Below are 20,883 nucleotides of genomic sequence, written 5' to 3' on the forward strand. Positions count from 1 at the left end.
TGCTTCATAGATTCAGCCGAGTGAAAGGTTTGAAGAACGGTGGGTTCGTTCAAACAAGTAACGGTGACCGGAGGATTGTGAAGGAAGGTTAGGGTTCAAGCGTCTTACCATCAAAATCAGTCGGGCTAGAATTTTGGAGAACGTGGAGTTCTTGCAATAAGGTAGCTGCAACCAGAGGTTTGTTCGAAACGCTTGAAGGACTTGGTTCAACTCGAATCAAGAGGAGAGGAGTGAATAGGATCTGCAACAACACTAGGGGTTGGTTTGTGGTGATCATTTCTTCTCTTGTATTAACTTTGCAAATTGATAATAAAGATCTCAATTCTAGTTTTAGAATTGGGGGAAGACGTACCCTAAGAGAGGACGAAAGGGGAACTGCCTAAACAAATCTGGTGTTGTTCTCTCTTTCTCTTAACTCTTTAAATTCTGCATTGATTATGTTTTGTGTAAAATTAATATTAAAATCAATTTCGCTTAATTGTTGTGCATAGTAGTTGTTCGACAAATTAATGCAATCACTTTGATTGTAACTAAGTAAAATTTAGCACATTCAATTTGAGTGAAATTGAGACTTGGTATGGAGTGCACACTAAGTGTTTGATAAAATTAATCTCACACAAATCTATTAATATTTGAGTTGTTCTCTTATTGTGTTAACGCATTATTAGAGATAACGATATCAAGGATTTTGGTAATTAATTGATTGGTTTAGATAGTGGTTGATTATCTCGATCGTAGTTATTCCATTCAGTTTCACGCATATCCGATCTTTCCATTAACAGATCGTTTAGACGATTGTGGTCTAGAGAGCTTTCGTAACCTTTGAAAACATTTTAAAAAGCGCTAAATTGAAATACTGATCTATTCAACCCCCTTCTAGATCGGTACTATTGTCTAACATATAGCTCTGATTGAGATAGGTATTTCCCATCTTTTTTTAGTGTGTGGTATATTTTAGGAGCTTGGTTCTTTGTACCAAGTCTCTAACATGCATTAACACCTACATTTTTATTTCCTGGCCTCAAATAGTTGTGACTTCTATATAAGTCCAATTACGATTGTTTAACATAGAGCTAAATTTGACCTGCACGGCATAACATTCTAGTAAGTGAGAATGTAAGTCTCCCATTCTTCATGGCATTGTGTGAAAACTTGACCTTTTTTTCCTTTCATGAGAGCTAGTGGCATACTTGTTGATTTATCCAAGTTGAAGCCTTTCTCATGGATGATGTCTTGGTTCATGGATTCATACTTGTGAATGAATGGTTGAGTATTCTCCAAAGAATGACTTAAACAATTAAAACTCTTCACTAACAATTGACTAACTTCTTATTAACATTGTTTTACTTTCAAGTCATTTACTTAATGTAATTTAAATTTCAATACCTTTATCATTCATTGTTATTTACATTTCATGCAAGATGTTTATGTTTCAGTCATTTTTACTTTGCTCACTTGAGCCATATCATTTGTGCTTGTATATATTGTGTGTTGTTGATTTTGTTTGTGGTCTTAGGACCTTAAAACACCTAATAACAACAAAAACTCTAAAAAATATGTTAGTGGACTAATTTGAGCTTTTGAACTTAGAAGTAGGCAACATTCCCTATGCTTTGAGGACTTGGCCAATGCCACTATCTGAGACTGAGTAATCCTTGATTGTGCCTTTCATCTGATGCAAGACCTTGAGTGCCCTTGATTCATCTCTCACTTTGTCTTTGTGCTTAACTGTTATATAGTTATTATTATTGATGTTTGATGATTACTTCTGAGTTCACCACAAGGAATATTTTCATCTGATAAATTGAAAGACTTTGAAGACTGCTAGCTATTGGAGTGCTTGCTTGGATGTTATGGCTATCTTTATTTGATGCTTTGGTCTTCATACAGTTTGCTTGGATATTTCTTATGCTTGTTGCTTGCTCAAAAGTCCAAAGGAAAATGGGTTTCTATCTGACATTCTTGTCTTGTAGATTGCATCCCATTGGTCAGATCTTTTCAACTCTTAACTTTTAATATTTGTCTAGGGTAGTTTGTTCATCTCCTCCCACTTTTTTAATTTCAAATCTCTCCCTCTTTTCAAAACCTTCTTTGTTTTTGTTTTCAATTTAGACATGTTTTAATGATTAGAAACTTTGTCCTTATGCCAATGAATTTTCAAACTTTTTCTTAATCAAATCTGCGAATGAACTTAACCATATTGACTTTAATTTCAAAAGACAAAAAGAACTAACAATCTCATTCAAATATTTGGCCATTTTGTGTCCTTTTCTTTTAAAACCTTTGCTATAATCAATTGACTAACTTCTTTGAAATTTTTACCATGAATTACGGGGTTTTGATCCCTCATTTTTATGTTGGTACGTAGGTATAAGACCGAAGGTCTTGTCAAACACAAAAATACAATTAATGAATTCTTTTCTCATCCCCTAACTCTATATTTTATCAAACATCATTTTGACCAAAACACTTGCACATAAAAAGGGCTCCCTAGGAGTACCTAGGATACTTTGGATTGTAACACCTTCCCTCTGTGTAACCAACCCCCTTACCTGTAATCTCTGACATTTTATTAGTTTTGATTTGAAAACTTCTTATATTTGGGTTTTGTTTGTACTTTTCCCTTTTCCTTTGGAAATGATAAAAGCACGGTGGCGACTCTGGTTTTATTGACGTCAAGTTTATCCATAGCTTGATGGTCATGAATTTACCGCTACAGTTGCTTCAAATCTTCATTTTTGTTGGCATTTGTTTTCAGGATAAAGACAGTTGGTCCAAGGTCCTTGCTTTGACGATGAGAAAGAATAATAGAGTCATCAAGCACTATATCAAGTCTTCCATTTAGAGCAGTATTAAGGAAAATTTTGCAATAATTAAGGATCACTCTCACTGGTTGGTTGGCAATGGAAAATCCATTAATTTCTGGCTCGATGCTTGGCTTGATGAGCCCTTGGCCATTAAGTTCAAAATTCCTGACATTTTCCATAACACTATAACCTCTATTGTTAGTCAGTTCATGAAGAACAATTCTTGGGGAATCCCTGGAAATAACTTGACTGCATTCCCAAACCTGCTTAGTGTTGTCTTCAACATCATATTCCTAGAAGTGATTTAGATGGTGTGTTGGTGTGGACAGAAGTGAATAATGGCCTTTTAAGCTTGAAGCAGGCTTATAATTTTGGGAATAAGCCTATACCATGTGTCTTCTAGTATATCTTTCCTTGACATAAGAACATTCCTTCTACCAGGTCACTGTCGGTCTGGATATTTTTGCATAACAAGATCCCCACTGTTGACAACCTTGCAATAAGAGGTTTGTTTTTTCTTCCATTTGTGATCTTTGCATATCCCATAGTGAAACTTCCAAACATTTATTCTTTAACTGATCTTTTGTCCAAAATTTATGGAATTGGTTTAAGGATATGTTTAGCATACATGGGAACATTCATAATTTCTTGGACTGCAAGGCAGTCATTCTTGTGAATTGGTCTCCTCAAGTTCAGACTGTTATCATGGCTTGTATTGTCTCTATCTTTCATCAAGTTTAGAGGTCCAGGAATGTGTATAGATTTGAGGATAAGAAGTTGCATTTGAAGCAATGTATTTCCATTGTTTCTGCTCAAATTAGATTGTTTGGTAATTTCACTCACAAGTTGTCGAATTCGACCATGTATAATTTTGCTATCTTAAAGAACTTTGGTGAAATCCTATTCCACAAAGGGAAATTGTTGTGACAACTTGTCCAACTTCTTGAACCAGGATGATAGTAATATGACAATAATAAAATATTACAGAAAGCAGAAAAATAACAAAAGAGATTGGTAACCTAGTTCGGTGAAACCACACCTACTTCCGGGGGGGCACTCTTCCCAAGAAAGGAAAATCCATTACTTTGAATTAATCCACTTAATATTACAAGAACCAAACAATCCTATATTGTTCAAATCCTCTTAATAATAATAGTTCCTTTCTATTTAAGGACTCCCCCTAAATATGAGAACCTACTCACTTTCTTCTATATCACACAACTCGTGATTGGTGGTTACAATTCAATTAACAATGTTGAATATTACAACTCAACTAAGACAAACCAACTATGCCAAATTACTGAAACACATGGTGTACAAAATTAGATTCAACATTAATCCAGTTATGGCATTAGCGTGGAATACAAGTAACAAACACTCAAACCCTAGCACAAAGAACCTAGTTCTTGCACACTAAAACTCTTGTCAAACAATGAGAATTGAGTCTCCTTATATAGCGGGATTTTTCCACTTGGATATTTGCATTTAATTCTTCCACAAAATAGTTGAACAACTTGGATATGATTTTCTCCTTAAATCTCTCCAAAATACATGATTTTTTATATTTCGAACTAAAACTTAAATCATATTTAAATCTGATTTGAACATCTTCGGTTGTCAGACAAACCAACAAAATATTTCCAAAATAACTGCAGCAAGTTTAATTGAATCTCAATCAGAAATTGCACACCAAACAACATCCATCAAGGTCTGCTGAACAAAGCCATATGTTGTACTGCACATGCTAGAACATCGTGTTTCACATGTTGCACATGTACATCCAAATTAACTGCACTTCATATCTAGTAGATCTTCTGTTGTATAGTGAGTCTTGGATAGATAAAAACTGAACCGAGTGCAATTTACATTTGTCTGTTTCCAAGAGATCAGATGTTACAGCCCACATGTTTAAACATCAAGTTCAACATGTGTCCCTTCTACACCATAACCAGCTTGAGAAAAATCCATGTTGTTTTGCATAATGCAGTCAATCCCAATATGACCAACAATCTCCCTCTTTGGAAAATTTTGGCAAAACAACTCTTTCAAGCAGAAATATAGCTAAGTGTCATAGGTATACTTAGACCAACAACAACAGTAGTAAAATAATATCCATCAGAGCATATAGTAGTAGCAACAGAAGCAGCACAAACTAGAGCATAATTCAACCAGAGCATAATTCATACATTATGAGATAGTTACACACAAATACAATATCATAAGTTTGCTACACACAATGCTCTATAAGAATAGACGTGCAATCATTCAAGTGAGTTAGTCATGCATGTACACAAGGTTAGTAGTCAGTAATCAGATATCATAAGTTATTACTAACAGGCATCACCACACAAGGTTGAGGCCCAAATGTTAGGCTAGATACTTCAGCATTTGTGCACACTGAAAATCAGTTAGTACCAGACAAATCAGTGAGTACTAAACATATCAATGGTCAACAGAGTTAGTAGTTAGACAAACTACCCCATTCATACCATTACTCCCCCTTTTTGCCACAATTTGGCAAAGATATTCCTCATCAAGATCAGTTAGTCAGTCCATAGGTTAGTATGTTAGCACAAACACAAGTCTGAATAGGAGTAAGCAAACAAGATATCGACCTTAATGCTTGAACATCAGTTCTTGTCATAAAATAGAAGGTTACTAACTAAGTTCAAAAAATTTCAAGGTTACATCACCATTATAAGTAAAAGTTACCATGCGAGGGCCAAACAACAAAAGAAAAGAAAATTGATGTAAAGAAATCAGCAACCAGCTTCATCAGGTACCACATGTCAGACCAGATGTCTGGCATATCTTGATTGACAACATCAAACAACTTACTCTTCATAGTTGTCTTCCTCTTCTCCAGTCCCAAATTCACTTCCAGATTCCTCATTTTCACTGTCTGATTCTTCTTTACTTAAGGATTCTGAGTTTCCAGCTAATTCACCTTCAGCTGATTGAGAAAATTCATTATCCTCGTTGTCAGCATCATCCTCTTCTGCAGCTTTATCCTCATTTGTCATTAAGATGATTAAAGCATATATCTCTTCCTTCCTGACTATAGTTGCAGTTATTGTGTCTTGTAGAGATTTTGACACTTTCATTAGCTCGATCAACACATTGTTTTTAGTGGCTTTGGAGATAGGAGGGTAATTTTCACCAGCAAATTGAACTGAGGCACCATAATGTCTGAGACATGTGTCCCAACAAACAGTTTTCTGTCAAAAGGGCATAGCCTTTTTCTTCTTAACATCTCCTTGATTCACAATATCAAGGTGTTGTTTCAAGATGATCACAAAGATCATACAAGGAAAAGCTATTGGAAGATTTATAGAAAATGATTCAACATGCTCTACTGTCTATTCAAACACAAATTCACCAAAGTATATTTTGGCTTTTGTTTCTATTTGAAAAATCTGCTTGGTCAATGCTGAGGTAATACTTAATTTGTGAAATGGTTTTGCTGCGCCAATTTTGTTCACCGTGACATATTTCACAGTTAAGCTCCATGTGAGAATACCATTTTTCTTGAGCCATTTCTAGACTTGTCCACCTGTCATCTCCATAGCAGTCTGATTTAAGGAAGGGACCTCCAGAGAAAATCATACTTGCTTCTGCCTAGATATTCATTTTTTAATAAAAATAAATAAAAATATAATTCTTAAATGTTTTTTTAACTATAATTTATATTTTTCTTCTTAAATTACTAAAGAATAATCTCTAAATTACGCATATCAAAATGATTTATAAAGAATTTTAATCATGTAATTTTGAATTTCTGTTAAATATGAATGAATGTATAAAAAAAATAGCAACAATGCTTCATTTTCCCCAATTGTAACTGTAAAGGAGGGGTGATTCTAAAAAGGATGCAGGATCATATACAACCTTGGCAGTTTAAACCAAAAAAGGCGTCACTATAATTATCTCAATTTTTGTTTTAAATCTGTGTTCAATTTTCAATAGCTACAAACTTCATTATTTCAATCTTTTGGTAAGGACTAAAAACATGTAATTTTATAGATTTCAGAGACTATAAAATAAATACATAAACTAAAAACAAAAAATTAAGAACTAAGCCAAAACTATTATCCAATATTTTTATTCAACCAATATTCATCTTCCCAAATTTCCACCTGTCTTGTTGAATTAACATTTCTCTCTAAAACTTCTTGTAGTGTCAAAGAATCATATGGAGGAGGAATAGTGCATGGATTTGAATCACTAGGAGACATCACCATTGACTCCTCCATGAACTTATTTTGTATACCATTTACATCACATGCCATTGTTTCAGAACAAAATTCCACAGCTCCTTGAGGTATACTTGGTTTGAACCTCAAAAGCTTTGCATACTCATTAAGAAGATTAAACATGTAATCATATACATTGTTCATGTTTAAATCCTCTTGTATGAATCTGCTGGCAGCCTCTCCTATTGCTTGTGCCTGATAGATAAATTTAAGGTAACATTAAACATGTGATATAGAACATAAACTTTGTCTCATTGCATAATACTCAAGAGAATGAAAGAGAGAGACCTTATCGGTGTGATTGTTGCCCCATTCTACAGCAAACTTAAGAGATGTGCATTTAGAATCATCTCTAATAGGCCAATAGTGTTGTAATGGAACCATGCCTCTCATGAAAAAATCATGGTACTCGGATTTTACATATAATGTCATGGAATCACATGCCAAAATGTATTTCTCACTAACAGACCAAGCAAAACCTTGTATGTATATCTTGTACCTATGACAAACAAACAATAACACAGCATTCAATCTCCATCATTGCAAAAAAAAAATCATGTGTTCGGACTAGAATAATAACTGTTCAAAAAAACTGCTGAAGTGAACTGAAGTTAAAATAACTGAACCTGTATGTGCATTGATCCCCTAAGCCGGATTTTTTGTAACCTTCGTTGGATTCTTTTCTCCAATCCTATGACACAAACATACATACAATGAATCAATCTTCGTTTGACATGAAAAACATAACACGAAATTGATTAAGAAAAATACTTGTATGTATAGGTGAGTGTTCCAATCATTTTCTGATGTAACATTGCATGTCATAAGGTTTTTCCTAGTGTCAGCAACAAGAGGGTTCCCCTTCCAATAAGCATAAGGTACTCTATCCTTCCATTTGGTCTTTTTGTTCCCTTCTTTTATCTCTCTCAAGAGTCCATTCCATGGCTTTATATTTATCTCAGCCCTGTATATAGATTTGTTTAAACACCATTTTATGAATATAATAGAGAAAGAAGTGAAGTTAGTTTAGAATTTACCATCCCCAAAAGGACCAATCAGGGAAGACAATATCCAAACTCCATTGATTAGAACAATATCTAAACAAAGGAGGTGGTGAAGCATTTGGGCCATGAAACTTATCCGAAGGAACAACAGGCCTATCATCACAATCAAACAAGAGTTCCAAATCCGGCAACTTCCCAGGATACAACCTTAAAAGTTGCAAAACACCCCACAAAGTGAAAACATCTCTTGTTTGAATTGACTTCTTATACTTCTCCACATACAACTTTCCATCCACAATCACAATCTTAAAGTGTGCTGTTTCTCTTGCTTCTTTCAACATTTCCTTTGTGATTCCTTGTTTTCTCCATGGCTTTAGATCTTCATGGATCCATCTAAAGTACGAGGGACAAACATGGCTATATTGATTTGTTGGGTTATGTTTTGTAGGATAGTAGTCTCTTGGACATGTTTGTGTATTGGTCTTGTTCCCATTGGTGCATATAAGTGGGAATTCTTGTTTTTGGTGTTTGTTTGTTTGGATGGATGAAGGGTTTTGATTTGGAATGAAATAATCACCTGAAATTATGTTCTATAAAAATAATTTTAAGATTAGTTTCTTGTAAAAACAACTCATAAAAAGTCTCGACGAACGAATTCAGTTGATAGATATGCAGAGACATTAATATATATGTACATACGTATATTCGAAATCGTGACATACTCCTCGTTATGAAATCTTAGCCACACTAGTTGATAAAAAGAAAGTGGGAAAAATGAAAATATAGATGAAAACTCACATTATTGGAGGCGGCAAAATAATAACAAAAAGTTGCTACTAAGCAAAACAAAGCAACTATGGTTGTGGTAACTTTAGCTTTTTTGGAGAAGAAACAAGTCCTATGATGATTATTAGAACCTCGTTGAAAAAGTTTGAGATATGTTTCATTGTCCTTGTTCATGTTTGAGTTCAATCAATCTAGTTTCTCTAACTCTTGAAAGAGGTTGTTGAAAGAGAAAGAGAGAAGCTATGGGTGTAAAATGAATATGGTCCTTGTATTTTTAGAATTCTATTGGTGTTAGTTTTAAGTCAACCATGTTATGGTGAGTTAGTCTAGTTTATGGATATGGTTTATTCAAATCTATATACTTAGTATTTAAATTTACTATAGTACTTTTCTTTATCTTAATCTCAAAATTTTAGAGAAAAAACAATCTAATTTGTTGCAGTATTTCTATATTAGTTTGATACTTATATATTTTTAATAATAAGATTATAAAAGTACTTTAAAATAATAAACTTGATGTAAAATATAATATATAATATATAATATATTGAAATCTAATATTACTTAAAAAAAATTGTCAATTATCTTTCAAACATATTAAAAAATTGATTAACATTTAAAAAAAAAATTATTTATCATTATTAGAAATTACAAAAATAAATGAAACCTAAAACTTTAGAGGGATTAAGTCTAAATCCAATAAAGAAAATTTATTTAAAAATTATCTCTGTAAAAAATCTTATCAAAAGATTATGTAGGATAAATTGCCCGTTTATTTTGCCTTTTTAAAAAAATGATATTTATAGTGTAACATAATTTTGTGTAAAAAAAATATAATAAATTTTTTTTTTCATAAAAGTTTCAAATGAAAAATCGATTTGAATAGTTATTTTTATAATATTATTTTAAATATTTTATTATATTTAAATTTTTTTGGATATCAAAATTTAAGAAAAAATACTTAATTTTGAAGCTATTTCAAATAGTTTTTCATAAAAATTATTTTTAAAATATAAAATTTTAAAAAAATTACGATTTTGACTATATTTTGATTCAATAATGTATGTTTAAAGAACGTCAAAATTAATCTTTTGAAAAAAATGAATATAAAAAAATTTGGAATACTTTGAAAAACCATTTTAAAAAAAAAAAAATTTAAAACTAAAACAAACCGGGTTAAAATTTAATCAAGAAAAACAGAGTTTATTCAAACAAAGCAATCAAACTTAATAAAATATAAAATATGAAAGAGGATAATTTGGTTATGTTTTTAAAGAATTTTTGCCTAATTTAAAATTGTAAATTATTCTAATAAATGAAATCATTATAATGAAAAGCTGGATTACAAATACTATATATATGCACAAGTATTTTCTTGTATCTATATATGAAACAATTTAAAACAAAAGTTTTTAATTAAACAAATTATTATGCCATCTAGTTAGGATTAGGATTTTCAAAGGACAGTCTTTAAATTAAGAAAATTGATAAATAAATAAATAGATTAAGTTAAACTAACAAATTATATTTATAAATCAACTAAAACATTAATATAAAATGACATTCAACATATCAAATTCTGATTGAAAACGATATTTATAAAATGACATTCAACTTATTAAACAGTAATATTTATTAATTTTAATTTGCATTATTTTACATCTTTAATTTAGATTAGCTTAGATTCGAACACTTGGCTGAAGCATTCATGCAATGTGTGAGTGTAGTTGGCCAAACATCTTCCAACAATATTTGATGTTTCAAATTGGAACTTGATATCTTCTATTTATTGTCACCCAACCAAAAAACATATTTTGAGTGTCAAATCAACCATAGAGTGTTTGAAGGATGGTGTTATTACCATCTCACCAAAATGCTAAGTTATATTTTTTTATACATAAGTATTAACTGTTTGAATATTATATTTGTAGTCTGTAAAGTCTAATTTTGAATTGACTATAAAGACTATTCAACATTTTTCCCCGTCATTTACTCTTCAATTTGATGTTTAGGGTTTAGAAATGTTTACAAAAGAGCATACAAGACCCTTGAAAGCACAAAATGGGTCTACTTGGTTGGTTTTAGTTCAATCTCATTAAATCATATACTCTTGTATTATATGGAATTGTTTCTTTTATTCTCAATTAATTAATGAGCCACTTTCATGTTGCGTGGACGGAAAGGCACCAAAATGTAGACCACAATTTTTCACTAGTTATTACTCTAACTAATAGTCAATTACTTCAAATTTAGGCCAAAACTATTAAACAAACTACTATTTTAGTAGTCAAATATCCACGTGCTTGCTTCTTTTTGAGTTTTGAATCCTAAATATTTACTAAGTGTGTAGGAAATATCTGGTAAGTCTGTTTTTATTCAATACAAAATACAAAATTGAATATAAATATATTCTTTAAAGTAATTGATAGCCAAGATTATTAATTAAGTTTTGTTTCATTATTCCCACCAATAATAGTTAGGTCCATATCATTTAGAAGCCGATAAATTAGGTTAACCCCTAAATTCAGAGTCAACAAAGTTGCAATACAAACAAGCAAATGAATTCTATAAAAACAAATATTTTTCATTTAAATTGTTGAATCTCTTTCCTTTATATTTTGTTATTTTATTGGAAAAAAATTAACAAACTACATTATAAACACTGTTAGTAACATATTAGATAATACTATGTGTATTAAAATTCAAATCGATATAAATAAAATTTTATAAATTGAAGAAAAAAAATCAAAAACATCAGATGCCATTTTGTAAAAACGGCTCTCATCACATCAAATTTTAAATTAATTTATCAAAACCGAATCAAATATATATATTTTTTAATATTTATTAGTATAATATGTTATTTTAATTTATTGTTCATTGATCCTTATTTTTTAGTTTAATTTAATCTATTTATAGATTTATTTTAACCATAATTGATAGTTATATATTCCATCAAATATACTATTTTATAGTATTTTATAAAATTAATAAAAAATATATAATTTATAATTGAATATTAAAAAAAAACGAAATTAAACCGCAAAAAATAAATTTATCTTTAAATTGAATTGTTTGCGAACACCCATAATAGTGTTAACAAAATGACATAAATAAGTGTTGTTATTTGTTCCTGTCTAAAACATTTAGTGTATTCTACTCATACTGTGAACAGAACTAACAAGAATCATGCAATGTTCAAATTGACTTGGATTTTTGAACATCAATGCCAATGCTAAACACATGTGCTAACTTTGAAATGTGTTAACGATAGAGTTTTCAGTCAAACAAAAAACAAAACAGATAGATTGAGCCTTTTGATTTGCAATCTTGAAGCCAGCACTGTTTTCATTTTAATATACACTCCTCTCTCTGAAAAATTGCTTCTCACTTAAAGTCCCCTAGATGTTCATTTTATCCATGGTGAATTCAACATAAATGTATTATTATTTTGAAATGGGGAATTTCTCACAGTCCAAGGGTTTTACAAACCAGTTGCTAAAAGGTGGCTTCCCTTTAAAAATCTTTGAAGCTAAATGATATTCTTCTGCGCCGTCCTGCAAAGATTCGCAATGCAAAACAGGTGAAAACACGAAAGAACAAAAACATTCATTCTCGACATAAACTAGATCATTGCATGAAATACCTTAAGTTCTCTGTACGTAAAATCATCGTCCACGGACATGGCCAAGCACTCTTTTCTCACTGACAAGAAAACCTCTAACAGCCTCTTTCTGAAAAGCAATTATAGTCAGTATTCGAGAAGAAAAATATGTAGTAGGAGCCTGTTTAGATTGACTTATTTTAATATATCTTTTTTCATAGAAAAAGCGTATACATAATCACTTATATGATAAGCATTTATGCTATAAGTATTTAATTAAACTATTTATCCAAACATAGTTTAGGTCTAGGTGCAAATTGTCAGCTTACTTGCATAAAGACGACTCTGTTGATGGATATAGTGCTCCTTTCGCGGAGGTGCCTTGCTTTCTACCAGTAGTTCCCAAACTGACTTCATGCAAGCCACATTCATTCCAACATATAGAATACCTGAAATTTTCAACATTCAGTTAAATGCAACAAAAAAAAACATACATTAATATGAACTTTTTTTTACGCATGTACCCGCATGTCAAATTGTTAGCAGAACTCTCAGATTGCAGAAAATCCTTTGGCGGCACCGGAGCAGACTGAAATTGTGGCTAGGAAATGAAAAACATATCAAATTCAGCATCCTACCATTCAACTTTTATCTTGTTAACAGATATACTAAATATCCACGTACTTGGTTTGCTAGAAATGGAGATGTTAGCTCATTCTCCAAGTGTCGGATACGGTCATGCAAAGCTCTTTTCAAGTTATCCTCCAAAGAAAAATTTTCAGGACTGCTATGCGGCAGACCAACAGTAATTGACGAAAGATATACAGGTTGGAGAAAGTACGAAAGCAAAGCTCCTGGTATATGACGAACAAGTTATACTATATTTCACCCAAAAAATGTAACCATCGACACTATTTCGATGCACCATCTGCCAACTCACAAACAACCATGGCTTTAAGCATATCTAACCTTGGACGCCAACAACGTTCCAACGTGCTATCTTGTCAGAACAACTAACTGACAAGGTTGTATCGCCGCGACCTGGCTTTCTCTGGACCGTCCCTATTTGTTTTGAACTATTCACTGCAATGAAGGGCAAAAGTATTTATCCTCAGACCAGAAAAAACAACAGTTAAGGTTCAAATTAAAAAATATCCATTGATTATAACATTTGGAAAAGAAAACATAACATCAAATTTAGTAATAATTATAATCAACGGGAAAGAGATTCAGCAAAAAAAATGAAGGGACCAAAGTTGCAGATAGTCCAAAGGGAACCAAAAGTCCAATTATTAATTACTAAATGTTGGACATTTTCTTAATTTCATATATCTAACCTTTCTCTTGGCCTTAAACATGTTATACATAAAATGTAGCTTACATAATGATGAATGTGAATCATTTTCTCCTAATGGCACACTTTGCAACAGAGCGACATGCGAGCTCAGTGTAGCATCTCCACCTACAAAATGCAACACAAAACGAAATTACCCTTGAACCTAACCCACAATGTAACAAATAAAGGAAGCAAATAGAAGAATGTGATAAAATAGATTACATGGTAACTGTGATATGTACATATGTAATTTCCAACCACTTCTCAACGTATATTTCCGTTTGTCAAGACACCCTCGGTCCAACTCGAATGCTAAGTTGTCATCATCAAATTTGAACCGTTTTCCTCCATTGCTCAGTGCAGACTTGGTACTAGTTTCAGAAAGATATTGAATCTGTGTATAGAAGAACCTGGTGTAAATAGAAACATATGAAATAATATCTTCTCACATTGCAAGATGTTATGGTAATCAGTAACCAAGATTTAAAAGAAAGGTTTCCAATTGTGGTCTCCGTTGCGACAAAGTATTTTGACATCATCACAACAGCAGTTGAAGTCGCATCAATCACATTGGACACATCAACAATGATTCTTCTCAATATGAAGAATACCTAAGGAACCACAATTGAAAACCTTGTTGAAAACTTTTGAAAAATGCAATGTAAAAGTTTGTATATATCTATGCAGCACTGACATTCCATTTCAGTTTGAAGGTGTCACTGACACCAACACATCTGGATACATATTGGAAATCATTTTGTAATTATTAGTTGGTTATGTCTGTTAGGAAGTTAAGTTAGGATGTTAGGCAGTTAAAAGTTTGTTAGTTAGTCCTTTCATTTTCTTTGTTATACCAATCTGCTACACCAGCACTATAGATGTGCAGACTCTGTGCAACTAGAAGCTTAAGCTTGTAATTCAAGATTTCTTTCATTAATGGATGAATGCAAACATTCAAGTTTGCCTTGCAATCTTTCTGTTATCTGTCAGCAATATGGTAACAGAAGAAAACCATTCCTTTTACGCAAAAACTAATTCTGAAATTCCTTTATCATTCTTCTTCTTTCGATCTTCTTCCATGGAAGATTCCGATTCTTCCTCAGAAACTTCCAATCACAGCAATCTATCCGATCCCTTATGCAATTCACGCAGGCCCCCGGCGCCGTTCTCGTCACACCACCGCTCAACGATTCAAATTATCACAGTTGGAGCAAATCAGCGAAACGAGCCTTATCGTCCAAGAACAAAATCAGTTTCATCAATGGCTCAATCACACAACCTTCCTCAACTGATGTTAATTTCGAACTCGGGGATAGGTGCAACAATATGGTATTGCCGTGGATTACCAGAACCCTGAATCCCCAAATTGCTATGAGCACCATTTGCTTTGATAATGTGGCGGAATTGTGGAAAAATTTACAAGATCGCTATACCAAATGCAATCATTTCCGTTTTTCAGATTCGCTCAAAGATCTTCACTCCACCAAGCAAGCCAATCGCAACCTCTCCACTATTTCACTGATCTGAAGATTGTCCGGATGAACTTGAATCCCTTCGTCCCACCCCTTCTTGCACATGTTCACCAAAATGTTCTTGCGCCCTTAGTCTTTATGGGCAAAAATTCAAACATTTGCAGTACATTACCTGTTTCTCCGGAGGTCTTAATGACAGTTATAACAGCACACACACCCAAATCCTTCTTATGGACCCTCTTCCTTCGCTCAACAAGACTTATACAATGGTTATTCAGCAAGATCCTCATCCTTCTGGAGATGGCCATCAAGGAACTCCATGCTCTGCAGTCATTGTAGCAAAACAAACCACACAGTCGAAAACTATTATTTCAAGCATGAATTCCCCCTGGATACATGACAAGAGGCCAACTCCATCAAGATTCCAACGATGACCACAAGAAAGACAATGACACGCCTCATACAGATGATACACATACCCTCAGCAAGGAAGACTACAAATATCTCATCAATCTTCTAAAATCCTCTAAGGCTGAGACATCCCAATCAATTCACAATGACAAACTTGTGATCATATCTAACATCTCCAGAACAGTTGACTCTTTTCATAAAAATACATTGTGAATACTAGATTATGGTGCATCGGACCATGTGTGTCCTTCTATTAGATCTTTCCATAAAATTCAAAAAATCAAACATGTGTTGTGACTTTCAGTTTTCCAAATGGGCACAGAATAATTACATATTATACTGGAAAGTGGAAACATCTATTTCATCAAGAATCTATATTTTCAAAATGTTCTTTATATACCTCAATTTAACTTTAATTTACTCTCAATCTCTAAGTTAACCACTAACCTGAATTGCAATGTCATATTCTCTCAAAACTCATGCATTATTTAAGATCTCGCTTCCAATAGGATGATTGGGAGTGAACCACATCAATAGTCTCACATACTCAACCATGATCCAATAGCTCACAGTTTTTTGTTTTGTTTCAGCAATGATAAAATCTGTCTTAGCAACATTAGTACTACACATAACAATAATTTTGATGTATGGCACTATACATGTTTCCTATACTATGTGTAAATTGTTTCCCTACATTAATATTAATAAAAGTTTGATGTGTGATTCTTGTCGTTTGGCTAAACAAACCAAATTACCTTTTCCTCATAGTAACACTACCACTATGCATGCTTTTCATTTTCTTCACACGGATATTTAGGGACCTATCAATAATATATCCATAGATGGTTTTAGTTATTTCTTAACAATTGTTGATGATCATACTAGATTCGTTTGGACCTTCCAAAGCCTTCTTTGACAGTGACTGGGCCACCTGTCCAGATACCAGAAAATCAGTGACTGGATTTTGCATCTTTCTAGGTCACTCTCTCATATCCTTGAAATCGAAAAAGAAAGCTACCATTTCTAAAAGTTCATCTGAAGCTAAGTACAACACAATGGCTTCCATTGTTTGTGAGATACAATGGCTAACACACCTTCTTCAAGCTGCCAGATAAACACACTGCTTTGCTATATTGTGACATCCAACCTGCAAGACACATTGCAGCAAATTCCTCATTTCATGAGAGAACAAAACATATCGACTTAGACAGTCACTTGGTTCGAGAAAAACTCCTACATCCACTTTTCCACCTTCTTCCTATCACCACATCTCAACAACATACAAATCCCTTTACAAACGCTCTTAAATCAACTCCTTTTCATTCTCTTATTTCCAAGATTGACCTTCTCAACATATGCGACCCAGCTTGAGCGGGGATTCGTCAGGCAGTTAGGAAGCTTGTTAATCCGTTCATTTTCTTTGCTATACCAGTTTGCTACACCAACACTATATATGTGCAGCCTGCGTGCAACTAGAAGCTTAAGCTTGTAGTTCAGGATTTCTTTTATTAATGGATGAATGCAAACATTCAAGTTTTCCTTTCGATCTTTCTTTTATGTATCAGTAAAAACACATTCAATTATTTCATTTTCTTAAATTATTACCGGTGTTAGGTGTCAGTGTCTTATAATCGATTCACGAGTATACATGAATATGATGAAGAAACAAGTCTATACTATCAAGAGATTCAAGACATCACATTACCATCAACTGGTCACAGTAACAAAACTTCCAACTCCAAGTTAGTTACAGAGAATATACCGAACAACAGTGGAAAAACAAGATATGAAGAAAACCTGATTAAAGCTCTTCGAGCAATAACTTCAGCATGGGAATCATGAACAACATCACCATAAGGGCGTAACAGAGACCGTCCAATACACTTTGTTCCAGTTCCAAGTGCAACAACCTTCAATTCTTAAACCCCAAAATCAGATAAAAACTGAATAAGTAAAATCCATAACAATAAATAAAAATTTAATTGTTTTTCATTTGATCTAGATTAAAAATTTGAAAATTGGAAAGAGAAAAGGGGAAGAAGAGAGAAAACCATTGGAAGGAGAAGAGAGAAGGAAAGCAGCGAGAACAGTGACTTCACGGCCTTGAGGTTTGCCTTTCTTTGGAAAGGAATTGTATAAAGAAATAACCTTTTCGGATATTCTTTGCCCTAAACTCGTTCCGTCAGAAGAAGCCATAGACATGGCTTAGCAACAACACTGAATGTGTGTATAGCAGTATGGTGAGGAAGAAGAGTGAACTGAACTGAGAAGTTACTACCCTGAAATGGGCTTCTACCATAGGCCCATATGTCATTACTTGTTACTTTTTCCTCGACTCTTTTTTTTTAAATCTATTAGTTAAAATCTCTTATTAACTCAAAAAAAAACTAGTACACAAAGTGCGATATCGTACTATTATGAGATTCATAGACAACACTTGATGAGTTTAATTCGTAGTGAAAATATGTGTATTGGACAAAAAGCATGAATGACTATGATGTTACGAGCAATATGTATTTTTGAAAACTTTTTGATTTAGTGAATCTTTTGAACACAGTAGCGTAATTGAGGGGACATGGGAAGGCGACGGCCATCCCTCAACTTTTTTTTTTTAATTCATACATATTAAATTACTAAAATATCCTTATTCTAAATTAAAATTAATTTTTCTTTTTTCTTTTTTCTTTTTCATTTAACGTTAGGTTAAAATACAGATAAGGTAAAAAGCTCTTACCTTTCCTTTCTTTCTCATATGGGTTTGCTACCGGCACCGGAATCGGAACAGATTAAAGTGATCGGCATCTAACAGGTAAAAAACTTTATTCATTCTTCTTTTATAAAAAGTAACAAATTAAAGTGATTGTTTGATTTGTGTTTTTGAGATTTTTAGGGTTCTTCTTTCTTGATGTGTTAAAATAATCTATATGAGGTTTATTAAGTCAATTCATAACACTGTAATTTACAAATATATTTATACACTGTAATAAGGTTTATTTAATCATTGTTGCTGCTAATTTCTAATAGTGAAGTTACCGGTATTTGAAAACGGATTAAAGTTGATTAATTAAGTTTATTAATTTTTTTCTCTTTTGATTTTTACGTTCTCTAAATTGATTTTTGGATCTGATATGATATTATAGGAAGAGTAAAGATGAATAATAGGAAAATTGATTCTTTTTTCAAAAGGAAAACATGTGAAATTGAAAGAGAAGAGAGAGATGAAGAAATTATAATCCCAACATCCGAATCTGAAACAGTTCTTGAGAATCCAACAATTGAAGAGCATCATGGTTTTGAAAATTCTTTGGAACGCGGTCTTGGAAAGCGTCCTCTGATTTGGAAATATCCACCAAATCAAGTGGATGTAATATGAAGAGCTTATCTAAAATGGGGTCCATATCAAATTTATTTAGAAAACTATCCTTTGTCCGGTAACGAGGATCATCCGAGAAGGTTTCAACATACTTGGTTTAGCATATTTCCATCATGGTTAGAATATTCACCATCTGAAGATGCCACATATTGCTTACCATGTTACCTTTTTAGCAAAAAACTAAGTGGGCGTCCCAGATCACTTGTCTTTATTTCTATGGATTTTAGAAATTGGAAGAAAGTTAGGAATGGAAAACATTGCTCCTTTCTTAAACACATAGGGAAGGATTCTTGCTCACCACACAACAATGCAATGAAAGCTTGTAAAGACTTGTTGAATCAAGATGGTCATATTAGAAATGTTATTCAAGTGCAAAGTTCAAGTCAAAAAATGAATAATCGGTTACGACTCAAGACTTTAATTGACATTGTTCGTTGGTTAACACTACAAGCTTGTGTTTTTAGGGGTCACGACGAAAGTAGCAAATCAAGAAATCAAGGTAACTTTCTTGAGTTATTGAAACTTTTAGCATCCTACAATGATGAAGTTGCAAAAGTTGTGATGGAAAATACTCCACAAAATTGCAAGTATACTTCACATCAAATTCAAAAAGAGCTCTTGCAAATTCTTTCTAGTAGGGTGAAAAAGAGTATTCGTGAGGAAATTGGTGATTCCAAATTTTGTATCGTTGTTGATGAAGCTCATGATGAGTCAAAAAAGGAACAAATGGCTCTTGTATTAAGATTTGTTGATAAAGTTGGTTTAATACAAGAGAGATTTTTTGATGTGGCACATGTTAAAGACACCACATCTTTAACTCTTAAGGAAGCAATATGTGATATACTTTCTCGACATAACCTTGATGTTTCTAACATTCGTGGCCAAGGGTATGAAGCAATTTCTAGCTTGATAAACATGTATGAAGCAACTTGTTTAGTTTTTAAAAAAAATTGCAAAAGATAGAGGGAGTTATGCTATACGTGGGAATGCAGATAGTTGTTACAATTACTTGAAGGCATTTGATTTTATATTTATTTTGCACTTGATGAAAGAAATCATGGGAATAACATATATGCTTTGTCAAGCCTTACAAAAAAAAATCAAGATGTAGTTAATGCTATGAACTTGGTTCGTTCAACAAAACATCTTATTCAAGGTTTGAGAGGAAATGGTTGGGATATATTGTTTACTAAAGTGGTAACTTTTTGTGAAAAGCATGGTATTGAGATTCCTGATCTTAATGATGTTCATTCAACAACAAGATTTGGACGCTCCCGTCTTGAAGAGAATCAAGTCACAATTCAACATTACTTTAAAGTTGAAATCTTTTTCACTACCATTGACAAACAGTTACAAGAGTTGAATAGCAGATTCAGTGAACAGACAATGGATTTATTAACTCTTTCTTGTTCTTTATCTCCTAAGGATGGATATAAAGCTTTTAGCATTGATACTATTTGTTCTTTAGTTGAAAAATATTATCCTATGGATTTTAGTGATCAAGAGAAGAATAATTTGCAATTTCAACTCTAACATTTTCTATTTGTTGCTCGTCAAGCATCAAACTTGAATAATTTATCAACTATTCAAGAACTATGTTCATGTTTGGTTGCATCTGGACAGGCTGAAACTTACTTCTTGATTGATAGACTACTTCGTCTTATCATGACTCTTCCCGTTTCTACGGCCACAATTGAGAGGTCTTTTTCAGCAATGAAAATTATTAAGACTAAGTTGATAAACAAGATGGATGATGGGTTTCTTAGAGATAGCATGACAATATATATTGAAAGGGAGATTAGTGCAATCATTAGTTCGGAGTCAATTATTGACGATT

At 32.7% G+C, this 20,883-nt stretch overlaps 2 protein-coding genes across 3 annotated transcripts; both read right to left on the bottom strand.

The window, feature by feature from the left end:
* Positions 1–6,720: 6,720 nt before the first annotated feature.
* Positions 6,721–9,178, bottom strand: LOC127075927 (uncharacterized). The gene is made up of 6 exons (XM_051017448.1): positions 8,863–9,178; positions 8,098–8,654; positions 7,832–8,024; positions 7,687–7,751; positions 7,349–7,559; positions 6,721–7,255 (listed from the first exon to the last, which is right to left on the bottom strand). Exons 1-6 carry the CDS (start codon positions 9,022–9,024, stop codon positions 6,896–6,898), a joined length of 1,548 nt encoding a protein of 515 aa, XP_050873405.1. The 5' UTR covers positions 9,025–9,178; the 3' UTR covers positions 6,721–6,895.
* Positions 9,179–12,094: 2,916 nt separating this feature from the next.
* LOC127075928 (tRNA-specific adenosine deaminase TAD1) lies at positions 12,095–17,996 on the bottom strand. Of its 2 annotated transcripts, none has more exons than XM_051017449.1 (10): positions 17,725–17,996; positions 17,471–17,591; positions 14,013–14,200; positions 13,836–13,916; positions 13,424–13,537; positions 13,139–13,308; positions 12,979–13,055; positions 12,784–12,903; positions 12,497–12,584; positions 12,095–12,407 (listed from the first exon to the last, which is right to left on the bottom strand). In XM_051017449.1, exons 1-10 carry the CDS (start codon positions 17,873–17,875, stop codon positions 12,297–12,299), a joined length of 1,221 nt encoding a protein of 406 aa, XP_050873406.1. In that variant the 5' UTR covers positions 17,876–17,996; the 3' UTR covers positions 12,095–12,296. The 2 variants fall into 2 exon arrangements, with proteins under 2 accessions (XP_050873406.1, XP_050873407.1); XM_051017450.1 differs by having other exon boundaries at positions 17,471–17,583; positions 17,725–17,873.
* Between the last annotated feature and the right edge of the window lie 2,887 nt (positions 17,997–20,883).

The sequence above is a fragment of the Lathyrus oleraceus genome, chromosome 4, assembly GCF_024323335.1.
Source record: "Lathyrus oleraceus cultivar Zhongwan6 chromosome 4, CAAS_Psat_ZW6_1.0, whole genome shotgun sequence".
NCBI lineage: Eukaryota > Viridiplantae > Streptophyta > Magnoliopsida > Fabales > Fabaceae > Lathyrus > Lathyrus oleraceus.